Below are 14,148 nucleotides of genomic sequence, written 5' to 3'. Positions count from 1 at the left end.
ATATTTGTAAGGTTTTAAAGCTATTTTGATAATAGTTGGGGACTTGTTCTTTTAAGGACAATAAGACACACATTTAAATGTTCTCAATTTTTCTTAAATTTATTTATTACATCTCCTTGTTATTTTAACAAATGTGACGCTAAAACCTACACTTTAATATTATTAAATATCTTCTTAAAGTATTGAAACAAAAGACCCTAAGACGAAACCTTTTATATATTGCTTACTCTCACCTTTATCAGGGCAAATAAAAACAACAGCACAACTACTTAATGGCTCACATTTGTCTAAACTAGAATAATTTATGTTCATGGAAAAAAGGAAATACTCTAACAGACTCGTCGACTGTTAGAAAATTTTTAAACAGATGAAACAGAAGAAAATGGTAAAAATATTGCCTACCTATTTTACTAGTTTCTTTGAAACAACAAAAAACCAAGATGTCTGCCACATCTATTCAGAACCGTTACCTCTAACACACATGAAAACGCACAAATACCCAGAACTTATACGGTAAAATGTAATGAGGTAAGTACGTAAATATGTATGTAGGTATGTAAAAATATAGAGAGCCAAAATAACATCACAATTGTGTAAATGTTATTTCATACAGCTGTTGGGTGGGTTAGTTGAAGATAAGTAGAGCGGTGGAGGAGAAGTAAAAAGGTTAGAAGTGAATAATGTTTACCATTTGTAGACACCTGAGTTGATTGCGTAGTGTAACTAATATTAAACATTAAATTAAAAACAAAACTACAACTGGAGTAAGAATCGCCACAGCAGTGATGTGCAATAGGGTGGCTCTTCCATTGTTCTCTAAACACAATATAATGAAAATTTTAATAAAATCGGTTGACGTTTAGATGTTTCATATTTTTATTTTGGGTCTAAGTAGCAATATTTTCAAAAAAAATTTAATGTTCAAAATATATCCAAGTAAAATTAGTGTCTATGTTTTATTTACCCATAGATATTTGAATATAATTTGATACCAAAACTATTTCTACAATTTTTATAATTTCTGAAATTTAAATTTTACATTTTTAAAATTAGTTTAACCAACATTTCAAAAAGTGAAAATTGTTCTCGAACTTAATAATATGGGAGCTATGACCAATTATTGGCTGCACTTCATAAAATTCGATGCGACGAATTTGATATACTAGATGAAGATTACTAGTGTTTAATCTTAATTTGATGGCGATATTTATTAGAGATTTATGAGTATATTGATTTTTGGACTCAAAAAAATCGTTTTGTGGTTTCCTTTTCTCCAATGTAATATTTAAAGAACATTTCAAAAAATAATTGAAAAAAACTATAAATTTTTTTTAGAGGTTTTCATTAACATTTTGGTGCATAACTCTTTTTAAAATTGACAGATTTGGTCCATTTTCAATACCAAACATTTCCGAAAATTTTATCCACCTCCTTTCCTGTAAGCCTTATCGTGCCAGCCGGACGAACAGACATAGCTGAATTTCATAAGGAATAAAATCAATATTAAAATTAAAGTTTTCACTTGGACTGATTTAAAATTTTCGGATCACGAGGAAATTTACTTTTTTTAAATTTGTAAAAATTATTCCCATGTAAACAATTTGTAGTCTATTTTCTAATATGTACTTAATTTCTGATTGCTTCTTTGGATTGAAAATTTCTAATACATTGTTAACCCTTTTATATCTGGGGTAAACATTTTTCAAGTTATCACAGTTAGGCCTTAGGTGGACCAAGGCTATAAATCGTTGAAAAAGTGTAATTTTTTTATGAAATATTGAAAATAAGGACTTCAGGAAGTTATTTTCAAAATTTTAACTTTGTGGAGGACCTGCAGGGATCCGAAAGGGACCTGGTACCAATAGATAAAAAATCGCACAGATTTTTCTTTAAATTTTATTAAAATATTGATTATTTTTGTAACTTTTATAACATTTTCTATTACAAGTCTATTATATCTATGGTATTTTACGACACAGTATTTTTCATTATTACAACATAAATAAACTCCACAATGAGGACATGAAATAATTAACCGTTATTGTGGGTATGCGAGTTTGCCAATAGGCAAAAAAAAAGATGATAGTGTACTTCAAAGTACTTTTGGGCAAAATGGGTCAAAATATGTTTTGACCCATGTAAATCCTCGAAATTCGGGATTTACAATAGATCCATTGAACGCGATTTTTTTTGTACAAATTTGTAGTGTAAACAAAGCGTCATATGCAGGAAGTTTTGCTTTACGTCTTTAATTTGAAAAAAGTGCCACTATAGCACATCGATTGCTCACCAAAGCTTATGGTGCATGAGTTCCATCGATATCAAAGAGCGAGAGATGGTTTGTTCAGTTCAGAAGTGGTGATTTTGACACGAAAGACAAAGATCTCCCAGGCCAGCTAAAGAATTTTGAAGACTAAGAATTGGAGGTATTATACCATGAAGATTGTTGTAAAACTCAACAATAGCTTGCAAAATTATTGGCAGCTATTCACTCAAGCAGCAATCTCTAAACATTTGTGAGCAGCAGAATTTATCCCAAAGGAGGGATAATAATGAATGACGATTTAGAATGTCCGAAATGATGCTTGAAAGCTATAAAAGAAAATAAGTTTTGCATCAAATCATAACTTGCTATGAAAAATATATCCATTACGATAACGTGAAGCGTAAGAGATCGAATGTGAAACCCGGCCAAACAGCCGAATCGACACCAAAGCAAATATCCATGGCGCTAAGGCCATTCTCTGTATTTGGTGGCTGCAAAATTATCCTATCTATTATGAGTTGCTGAAATCTGGTCGTCCATCACAGGGAATCTGTACGAAACTCAACTGATTCGTTTGAAGGATTGGTCACAAAAGATAAGGAGTTATTTTGGCTCGAAATCCATATGTTGCCATGAATATTGAAAAATATCATAGCTAACAATGGCCAATACTTTGAGTATATTTATATTGTACAAATGTTTCAACATAAAAGCTACATATTTGAAAAAATAATAAAACTATTATATTATGAAACTACGAAATGATTGACCAAAATAAATGTTAATAACACTGTCCAACTAATTAAGACATTTTGATTGGAACAGAATAGCGACCCTGTAATTCTGAAAAGGCATGTCGAGTAGATCATTTTTGTAGAATAAAGTTATAGTCCAGCTCATGATACAATAATTGTAGAAGGTAGTATCACTAGGGAGAGTTTTCAATAATTATCCCTATAACGTCAAACTTTGATTCTGATTCACTTTCATATTTTTTTCATATTTTCTTTTGCTTGACGTTACAAGAATTGTATAATTGAGAATTTATTTTCTACTGAGTATACCTTATATTGTTGTGACATGGTCCAGCTGGTTTGAGTTTTTTTTTTGAATTTTATGGGACCATTTTTTGAAGTAACAACAAATTTATTAATATTCTTTAGAAATAATTGTTTAAAAACCTATGCTCAGTCTAAAGTTACGTGCATTTAAAAAAAATTTTAAAGTATTTTTTTCACGAATTGTTTTCGAAAAAAGTACTTACGTTAATGTTTAGTTATACAGAAAATAAAAACAAAATAAATAATGTGTTTATATTTTTTAGAAACGTAAAATTTTGGGAAAAACTACAGAAGAAAAATAATTTTAAAATATCTATTACTGCGAGGTCTAGAGCCACCCGAATTAGACCTATTTTTTATGTAAATTTCAATTTATGAAAAATTTTCTCTAATCGAATAGCTACGTTCAAATAATTAAAACCTCATTTGTATGAGACAATATGTTCCTAAATATTTTGCAAATGGAATTTATAGCTCGTACCGTCAATAGAGTTAGAAGTCAAAAAATTAAAATTTTTGGGATTTTTGATAAGTTTTTGGGAATTGTGGGATTAATTTCATTAATTTCTTTTACACTTTTGAATTTTGATCAAAAATGTTTTTATAATTTTACAATTTCATCAAAAACGATACATAAACAAAACTTTTATTGCATTTTGCAAAGAGAATTTATAGCCCATGCCTTGGTACCGTCAATAGAGTCAAAAATTTAAAAAAAAGCATTTTTTATTTATTGAATTTTAAAGACCAAAATATTCTCAAAAAAAATCAGCTAAGATTATTTTTGAAAAAAGTATTGTATAAAAAAACATTTTCTAGAGATCTTTCAAATAGGATCGAAAACAAAAATTTGGTATCATTTTTAATTTTTCATATACCCTAGATACCCCACTTTTTGGCCTTGAGGCTTCGCCCCACGTAAGTGTTTAAAGTCCAAATTCAAAACTTAAACTCAGCTACACCTCCTCTATAGTCCGGATTATCGGTTTAGTAGTTACAGATTTATTTCCAAATTTTTTTTCGTTTCCCCCACTATTGACAAATATTCTCACAAAACTCTTCATATCCAACCAATAAGGGTTTTAGGGCTTGTAAATCTTTTATTTTTTCACAATTATAGAAAAAAATACATTATGACCTAGTATTACATAGTTGGAAACCAGTCGGGCTTGTAAAAGACAAAATTTTAGTTTTTTGAGTCAAAAATAGTAATTATTTTTTTATATTTTACTGATAAATATCAATTACAAAAAATATTGGATACATGTAAAATCAAAATAAAACTCTGCACTCTTGCAGACATATAAATACCACCACTGATGGCACATACCTGCACTATTTTAAACTCTTTTCATATTTGTGTTTGAAAATAACAATTTCAACTTGCTTAAATATAAAGGTGTAGATACAATACCTGAGGTTGGCTTGTGCCAAAGTTTTTATTTACTTAATTTCACTTTTAAGGTTAAAAGTTTTCCAAGCATCGATGGCTACAATGTTTATTAAAGAAATATTAATAAAACAGAAAAATACCAAGCAAGCAAGAAAATCTTTGCAAGAACTTAACAAAGTGCAGGCAGGGGGTAGGTGTATGCTTGTTTGTTTATATGAAATAAAATAAAGTCTGTTCAGGTGGAAATGAAAAAAAATAGAGGAAAACTTTGCAGACATCTATAAGCGTTTATTTAAACCCATAATTATATACTTGTTACAAAAATTAAATGAAAATATTTAATAGAAAAAAATATGCTTAAAGTACTTGTAAAACTATTTATTTACTTATAGATTGGGACCCCAGGAGATGACTTTTAAGGCTATGGGTTCCAAAGATTTAACATCCACATCATGAGAGCTAAGAATTTGTATAATTTTCTTAATATTGGCAGATGACTAAAATGAAAGAAAATAATTTAGTGGAATTTTGTGTTACAAATTCAATACTACTTACCATGGCCTGCTCAAGCAACGGCTTAAATTCTGGACTTCTTAAAGCCTTGTAGAATTCGCCAAATTTTGCATTTTTCTTGCATTTATCGTTAATCATATTTTGGTACGCAGAATGTGGTAGATGTTGTAAAATTTCTTCTACAAATGTTGTAAATGTCCCCAGTGAACCATGATGATGATAATTATTATTGCATTGACGATGATATTTATGATGATAATGATGCTGATTGTGATGGCCCTCAGTGTGAACCTTCGCTTTAACCTCGAAATCCTGCAACAAAACAATACGCACTAATGGCTGACGTTCGTTAGCTATTTTTGCAACAGCATTTGCATTTGCATCGTCATCAACAACAACAACAACATCTCTAGCAACATATTTGTTGTTCTTCTCTGCCATTTCGAACTGTTGTGGTCGTTTGTTCAATACTTCTTTTACATTTTCAATAGCCATCGTATTGGGTTTGGAGATGATGGTGGTGGTGGTGCCAGTATTAGTGGTCATTTTGTCGACTCTATTATCAACGTTGGCGTCAGCATTCACATCATTATAATCATACAATGATGCCTTGACTTGGCCTGTTGTCATTTTAGTTGCACCCATATGCCTCGTTGTGGCATTTGCAGTCGTTAGATGTAGAAATTCTAAAATATCTATAATTTCTGGTATATCCAAAAGTTGTCTCTGCAGCTTGGCAAATTCTTGACTGCGCAAATATTTAAAGGCTGTGCGAAAATTTCCATCGACCAAATAGTGTTTGGCTACAATTTCATCTACGGTGGCGGTGGGTATTAAATTTTCAAAATCTTTAAATTCATTGACAATATCCGGTGAAATGTGGGCTGTTTGTTTTATGTCAGATGCAGTCGTATTTACAGATTTATGTGTAATTGGTTCATAAGCTGTGACCATGATGACCATTGTCATAAACAAAATGATTAGTTTATTAAATTTTTTCATAGTTTATTATTGTTTTTTTTTTTTTTAAAAAATGCGTATTTACTTGTAGCTAAACCGTCTCTACTGAATGATTTCTTAGTACTACTTGCGTTTGTCTCTCTATTGTGGTTTGAGTTTCTTATCAGCTGTTTAGTTATTTGTATAGTATTTTGCTTAGACATAAAGGATAAGTCATTGGTCGACTTTTTAAAACCTTATCATGCCTAAGCAAATATAGTTCGTATCACAAACTGAACACTATCTGGCTTGTAATTTCTCCCATTTCTTTGTGCATATTTACATTCAATATAATTTACAAACAAATAGCTATTTATAGAGATTTTATTTGTTTTCTTTTAAAGGTTTTCTTCACTAACATAAATTGTACATACCGCCCAATGTAATGTAGTTCGTATTTATTTTAAAACGCAGATTATTTGAAATGTGTAATACATATTGTGCACTCTTAGAAATACCACTATAGTGGCGAGGATATATTGCGTTGGTTCTCATGTTTGTAACGTCCAAATGTATTAGTCCAATAAAGTATTATTCCAATGGACTGAGACTCACTTTTAGCGTCGATGTAACGATGTCCGTCCGTCTGGCTGTCCATGTAAAATTTGTGCACAAAGTAATGGTAGCAGTTTTGAATATAATTCGATAAAATTTGACACATATATCTGCCCAAGGACGAAGCCTATTAAAACTGGTGAAATTTAGTACATTATTTTACCTGACCTCCATATAAATATTCTCCCATAATAGGACTTTTTTGACATAACTATCTGGTTTATCTAGTTCTCCACACAAATTCCTCCACAAATAAATTTTATATAAAAACAAGTAAGAGTGCTATATTCGGCTGTGCCGAATATTATATACCCTTCACCAAATTATACTTCAAAATTTGTTGTTTTTTTAATTTTTTGGAAAAAATTTTTTTTCGATTGTTATATAAATTTTTTTTTGTAAAAAAAAAAAATTCGGGTTAAATTTTTTTTTTTCGATTTTGATCCATTTTACTATAGTCTTATATACGTCGTTGCAAATGTCTTTGAAATATCTATCATTAGATATCCATATTGTCTATATTAATGTCTTAGTAATCCAGATATAGGTCAAAAATCAAGGTGGTCTTGGTTTTTTCCTCATATCTCAGCCATTTGTGTACCGATTTTGCTGATTTTAAATAGCAAAATTCTCGAAAGCATGTCTGACATATGGGGTCTTCAGAAAATTATTTTCAACAGAAAGACGGACGGACATGGCTTAATCGACTCCGCTATCTATAAGGATCCAGAATATATGTACTTTATTGGGTCGGATATGAAAAATGTAGAAATTACAAACGGAATGACAAACTTATATATACCCTTCTCACGAAGGTGAAGGGTATAAAAATCATATTTAAACATTTGTTACTGATTAATCCATAATTAACCATAGCTGCCATATAATGCCCACTTCCTGAAATTTCACATGGAAAAAAAATTATTGATATTTTTAAAGAAAAGTTATTTGCTCATCTATTCAGTATACGGTATTTTATGGTCCGAGTTGACCGACTATACTTTCTTTGTTGTTTTATTTATTGTCGTTTACTTAATTCGCTGAAATTCTTTGTTTACGAATAGAAAACACACATGGGTAAGACCAATAAAGATGTGAATAATAAACACAAATTCTTTTTGTATCTATGTGATAATGCATATTCAGGTAGATTTCATGTTTTAAATTTCGTGTACACTTGTTGAAACTCTGTCATTCAAAAGAATTAATTCTTTAAAATAATTTTAATACTAATAATATATAATACGATGCACAGTGGCGTCATTTGAGTTTTTTCTTTGCAAAAATCATAAATTTTGAACCAAAAGAGAAAATCAAAAAATATAAAAGGCTTATGGTTAGATAACACTGACCAATAAATTTTGATAGAGGAATTTTATTTGAAGGGGGGTTTAAAGTTTCCCAACTCTGGCACATTCTTATTGTTAATCGTGATAAGAAACCATGTGATCCTTACATTTTAGGTATAAAATGTGTTCAGCAAAGTTATGTAAAATGTTACGGAGAATATTTTTGTAGAATATGTTAACCCTCTAAATCTTTAAGGCATGGGCTTTTTTGTCCTTCTTTTAAAAAAGAGCAACAAACTCCATTAAAACAGAGATTTAAGGGGTTAAAATGTTCCGCAAAATATTATCCGTGAAATTTTAAAATAGAATTCTTAATAAATGCGAAATTAACCCTATGCTCTCTTTTGTTATGTCTTATTTCTGACTATCTGGTTGAATTTTTCATTTCGATGTATTCAGGGACTTATAGTCAAATTTCACGTATAATTTTTTTTCAGAACATTTTAACCCCTTAAATCTCTGTTTTAATGGAGTTTGTAACATTTTACATAAATTTTCTGAACACATTTTATACCTAAAATGTAAGGATCATATCGCACACCCAGTTCAAAGGTGACACAACTCAAAAATTTAATTTTTCAGAAATCGAAAATAAATATGTACCAATTGAAATATAATGAAAAACATAAGTATTTTTTATAGCAACAGTTAACAACAACATAATACACTGATATCGTTTGTATAGATAAACAAGTGTATTGTGCATAATTTAAGCGTAAAATTAATTTTTCGGGTTTATATTACCCGACAAATTAATTTTGAGTTGTGTCAGTTTTGAACTGGATCACTGTGGTTCCAAATCATAATCTAGGTGGACAAAATTATTTGGCGCTTTTTTTATATAGAATTGGTATCTCCGATTCCAAAAAAAATGTTTAAGAGATCAATATAAACTTTTTTTCAAGTTACAGTAGGGTCTAGATATACATATAAAAATCGTTAATAAAAAATTTAAAAAAAATACGTTTTCATGTGTTTCTGAAACTAAATTTTTAAAAATATATGTATTTACTATATTTCAAGTTACAGTAGGGTCTATTTATATAAAAATCAATAATAAATAAAGAAATATTTCTAAAAATTCCATTCCGCAAAAATTAAAAAAAAAGTATTTCGGCGGGTGCTGGCGGCTACAATTTTTTTACAAAGACATTCCCCAGAAGTTTCTTTAAATGATGTATATAGTAATTGGACGGGCTTCGACGGTCTTTTTTTTTTTTGGCAAGCTATATAACATTCTTAGAAAAAAAAATAACAGTATATTTGAGAACCCAGTTGAAAGGACTATAACAGGAAAATGGAGGCTCATAAATATAAGATATACACTTAATAAAAGCCTATATCAATGTTTATCTATGTTTTGAAGTATGAATTTCTATATGGTAAAACAATTGAGATATATCTAATTTAGTAAATCAGTAAAATATTAAAAAAAATTAACGAGAATATGATTAAAAATTTGTTTAACTTCTGGCGCTTCTGTCGAGAAAATGAAATGTCCAATTGAAAAACCCATTTGTATTGGAGGAGAGCAGATTGTCAGCTTCCGAAAAAACATAGTTTTTCCAAATTCTGAAGATACCGATTTTCATAATTTTGTCCACCTAGATTTCGATTTGGAACCACAGTGTGGGTGTGCGATATGGTTTCTTATGAAGACTAATAATAAGAATGTGCCAGAGTTAACCCCCCCTCAAATGAAATACAGATGTAAACTTTCAAAACGCCGATACACGTGTGTTTTTTTTTTGTCTCCTCTATCAAAATTTATTGTTTGTATAGTGTAATTGATCAGCCTATGAAATGAGTATTTGAAAAGGCTTCTCTTGGGTGCCTATTTATGGGTTAGCTGAGTTGAAATTTATAGAAAAATCAATTTTATGGGAAGTAAAATAAAATATTTTTTATTTTTGTTTCTTTTTGATTTAATGATTTAAAATTATTCCAGATAAGATATAAAATTTTTTTTTTAAATTTTTCGTAAGAAAAAATATAATTTTTTTTCATTTATTTTATTTTTTTTGTAAAATATTGCTCACAATCCCTAAAAGAAGGTATATCTAATGGGGTTCACGGATGCCCAAAAACGCATGCAACACATTTTTGAAAACATATTTATTTTTCAAAATTTTACATTTAAAAAAATGTTTGCATTAGGTAAAGGAATTATCAAAGGACTTATTTTGAAAATATGCCAAATATAAAAATTTATAGTTTTTTTTTGATTTTTCATCAAAGTTGAGAAATATTGAAAAAATGGATAGTTATTAAATATAGATTTACCTGGACAAACTCAAAACAAACAGTACAATTTGTTATTCTTATCTTAATAAATAGATTCATCAATGGAATCAAAAATAATGACGATCCGTTACCTAGTTTTCTGAAAGCGGACTAAATTACCTTATAATGGTCTGTTTTTTTAAAACTTTGAAGGGCTATCTTCTGAACATAATAAGTTTATTCAATATTTTTTAGGGGCATATGAAATTTTTGATTTTCGCAACTTGACTGTCTTAAATTGTAAATGACACTTTTGAAAATAAAGCTATGAAAATTTAGCAGATAATGCAAATAATGTTTTATGTATCTTAAGTGCATAACAACAACTAAGGATAAGTCTTTTTGTCATTGCTTGCATTCCATGTAAACAAATGGACAATGTTCATCTAAGCTTTGTTTACCTATGAAATTTGTAACAGATTAAGTCAAATATCCTAAATGATCGATTTGCTTTAAAAAACTAAAATCAAATATTTTGTTGTTTAAGATATTTTCGGTGTTAGAGCTCGACATGTTTTACTAAAAAAAATGTCTACATTTTTATAAAATAATGTATTTTGTTATCATGAGAAAATTGGACTGAATACTAAAAATATACATATTTTGTTTTCGTCTTAACGATATTTTCTCTTTAGTATTTATTGTTTACATATTTGTATCATTACTGCATTTATCTTATCAAAAATTTGTATCAGCAACAAATTATTACAAATGAATTAAAAGAGCACGATTAATGCTAAATTGTCTTCATTTGTTATCAGTATTCCGCGATTATTCTAATAAAGTGTGTGAAAATTTTCATTCAAATCAAAATTTAGTGGAGTTAACTAAAAAACTAGCTACCGAATCCAATAATCTAACTAAAGTCGCAATCGTATCAGTATCTCGTGTAAACCAAGATCACGACAATTGCTTGTATTTTGATAATTTTTTACAAGCCGAAAAAAGTTATAATTTTTGTCTGCTCTTTCCTAGTTTAGGAATTATACGACGTTAAAGTCATTGTACATAATCTTCTACAATTAACAAATTTTTTAGTTTATGACATTTTGAATTCACTTGACAATATTCCATTTTAATTAAAAAGGAGTAAGAAAGTATGGTCGGTCAAGTCCGACCATGTAATACCCTACACTAAGTAAATGAGCAAATACATTGTTCTTTTAAAATTGCAATAATTTATATTCGTGGGAGATTTTTGGAAGTGGGACTTATATGGGAGCTATTACCAATTATGGACCAATCACCATGAAATTAGGTCGTGTGATTTATATATGAAAGTTATTTATGTTGAATTTGATGTGTATACCAAAATTTTTAGGAGAAAAAATTGTATATACCAAATTTTATCGAAATATTTTCAAAATTGCTAGACTGACGGACGGACTCAAAAAGTAATTCTAAGTCGAATGGTATACTTTAAAGTGGTTGTTGGACTAATATTTTTGGGCGTTACAAACATCTGCACAAATGCATTATACACTCGCCACTATGGTGGTGTAGGGTATAAAACTATTTGTATAGTTTTTAATTTATAAGGTAAATTTTTTCGAACTTTTTTCGAAAAAGTTTAATAACATTTTCAAATATAAACCGATTTTAACCAGGGACCCGAAATAACTGTTATTTTTTTTTAAATAAGCAATTGGTTATAGAAAAAATAACTGCAAAAAAATAGGTCCCATAATAACAATTATAAATAACTCAAACAAATTTTAGTCTATGATAACCATTATGAAAAATTTTAATTTTTTTAGGTCTTTGATAACCGTTATGAAAGATTTTTATTTTTTTTGGTCTTCAATAATCATAATTAAAGATTTTTATTTATTTCGGTCTCTGATAACCATTATGAAAGATTTTTATTTTTTTTGGTCTTCAATAACCATTATGAATGATTTTTAATTTTTTGGTCTTTGATAGCCATTATAAAAAATTTTTATTTTTTTGGTCTTCGATAGACTACAGCCATTACAAATATTTATACCCTACACCACCATAGTGATATAGCGTATAGCGCCCCAAGGACGAAGTCTATTGAATTTGGTTAGAATCGGTCTATTATTTATCCTAGCCCCCATACGATTGTCCTATCTGAAAATAGATAAACCCTCATAAATATCTTAGTTATATAGATATCAAAACCAAATTCAGCACAAATAAGTTTTATATAAGCCGAACTCTCACTACTAAATTTTGTGACGATTGGTCCATAATTAGTCATAGCTCCCATACAAGGCCCACTTCCGAAAAGCATTTTAACGAGTATAGATTTCTTAAAAAAGTTGGTATTAAAATAAAATTTAGCACAAATAACTTTCATATATACAGAAGACATGTCACATCATTTTATGCCGATTGGTCCATAATTAGTCATAGCTCCCACATATTGCACATTTTAAAAGAAAACTGTTTTTAATCATAAATATTCTTGATTCTTATGAAATTCTGAACCAATTTATCTTTCTCTGTCTATTTTAAAATACAAGAAAACCAGGTCCATGCGACCAAAAAACTTTGTTGGTACTCATAATGTTTACGGAAGACCAAAAAAAATAAAAATCTTTAATAATAGTTATTGAAGACCAAAAAAAATAAAAATCTTTTATAATGGTTATTAAAGACCTAAAAAAATAAAAATATTTCATAATGGTTATTGAAGACCAAATAAAATAAAAATCGTTTATAAGGGTTACCAAAGACCAAAATAATATTGGTTATTTTTAACTGTTATTCAGGGACCATTTTTAAAAAATTCTTGATAAACAATTATTTCAGGATTTTTTCCAATATTGGTTATAACAGTTATGTCCCTGATTTTAACATATAATGTGTCGTTTTTTATACCCTTCACCATGAGTGGCAAGGGTATATATAGTTTGTCATTCCGTTTGTAATTTCCACATTTTTCATTTGCGACCCCATAAAGTATATATATTCTGGATCGTTATAGATAGCGGAATCGATATAACCATGTCCATCTGTGTGTTGAAATCAACTTTCCGAAGCCACCAAATAACTTACATCCACGATTCATACTTCCGGCTCGGTCGCTATTTAAAATCGAGAAAATCGGTCCACAAATGGCTGAGATATAAGGAAAAAACTAGGACAACCTCGATTTTTTACCTATTTTTGACCTATATCTGGATTAGTAAGTCATTAATATAAACAATATGGATATCTAATGATAGATATTTCAAAGACCTTTGCAACGACGTATATAAGACCATAGTAAGTTGGACATACAATGGGTCAAAATCGGAAAAAAATATTTTTTAACCCGAATTTTTTTTTCATCAAATTTTTTTTTTTTGTCATAAATTCCTTTTCCAAAAAAATTAATTAAAGAAATTTAAAAAAAAAATTTTGAAAAAAATTTTTTAAAAAAAAAAATTTAAAAAAATTCGGAAAAAATTTTTTTTTTTTAAATTTTAAAACATTAAATAAAAAAATTTGGATTTTGTTTAAATAAAAATATTTAAAAAAAAATATATTTTTAAGTATAATTTGGTGAAGGGTATAAAAGATTCGGCACAGCCGAATATAGCTCCCTTACTTGTTTCTATATAAAGTTGTCTTGAAGGCACTGTGCAAAAAAAATTGGTTTTCTTAGAAAGAAATTAAAAAACCTATTGTTGAATTTGAAAAATTACGAAAAAAATATACAAAATCCAAAACTTCTTATAAAAACTTACATAATTTCTTGGAATATATGCATAAAATATA

General features: G+C 28.8%; 1 protein-coding gene across 1 annotated transcript; it reads right to left on the bottom strand.

Moving 5' to 3' along the window:
* Positions 1–4,987: 4,987 nt before the first annotated feature.
* On the bottom strand, positions 4,988–6,303 carry LOC135961557 (uncharacterized). The gene is made up of 2 exons (XM_065513063.1): positions 5,276–6,303; positions 4,988–5,217 (listed from the first exon to the last, which is right to left on the bottom strand). Exons 1-2 carry the CDS (start codon positions 6,233–6,235, stop codon positions 5,107–5,109), a joined length of 1,071 nt encoding a protein of 356 aa, XP_065369135.1. The 5' UTR covers positions 6,236–6,303; the 3' UTR covers positions 4,988–5,106.
* Positions 6,304–14,148: the final 7,845 nt, after the last annotated feature.

Source organism: Calliphora vicina, chromosome 5, assembly GCF_958450345.1.
Source record: "Calliphora vicina chromosome 5, idCalVici1.1, whole genome shotgun sequence".
Taxonomy (NCBI): Eukaryota; Metazoa; Arthropoda; class Insecta; order Diptera; family Calliphoridae; genus Calliphora; species Calliphora vicina.
Note: the sequence above shows the minus strand (reverse complement) of the source record. Positions and strands in the feature narration are given on the sequence as shown.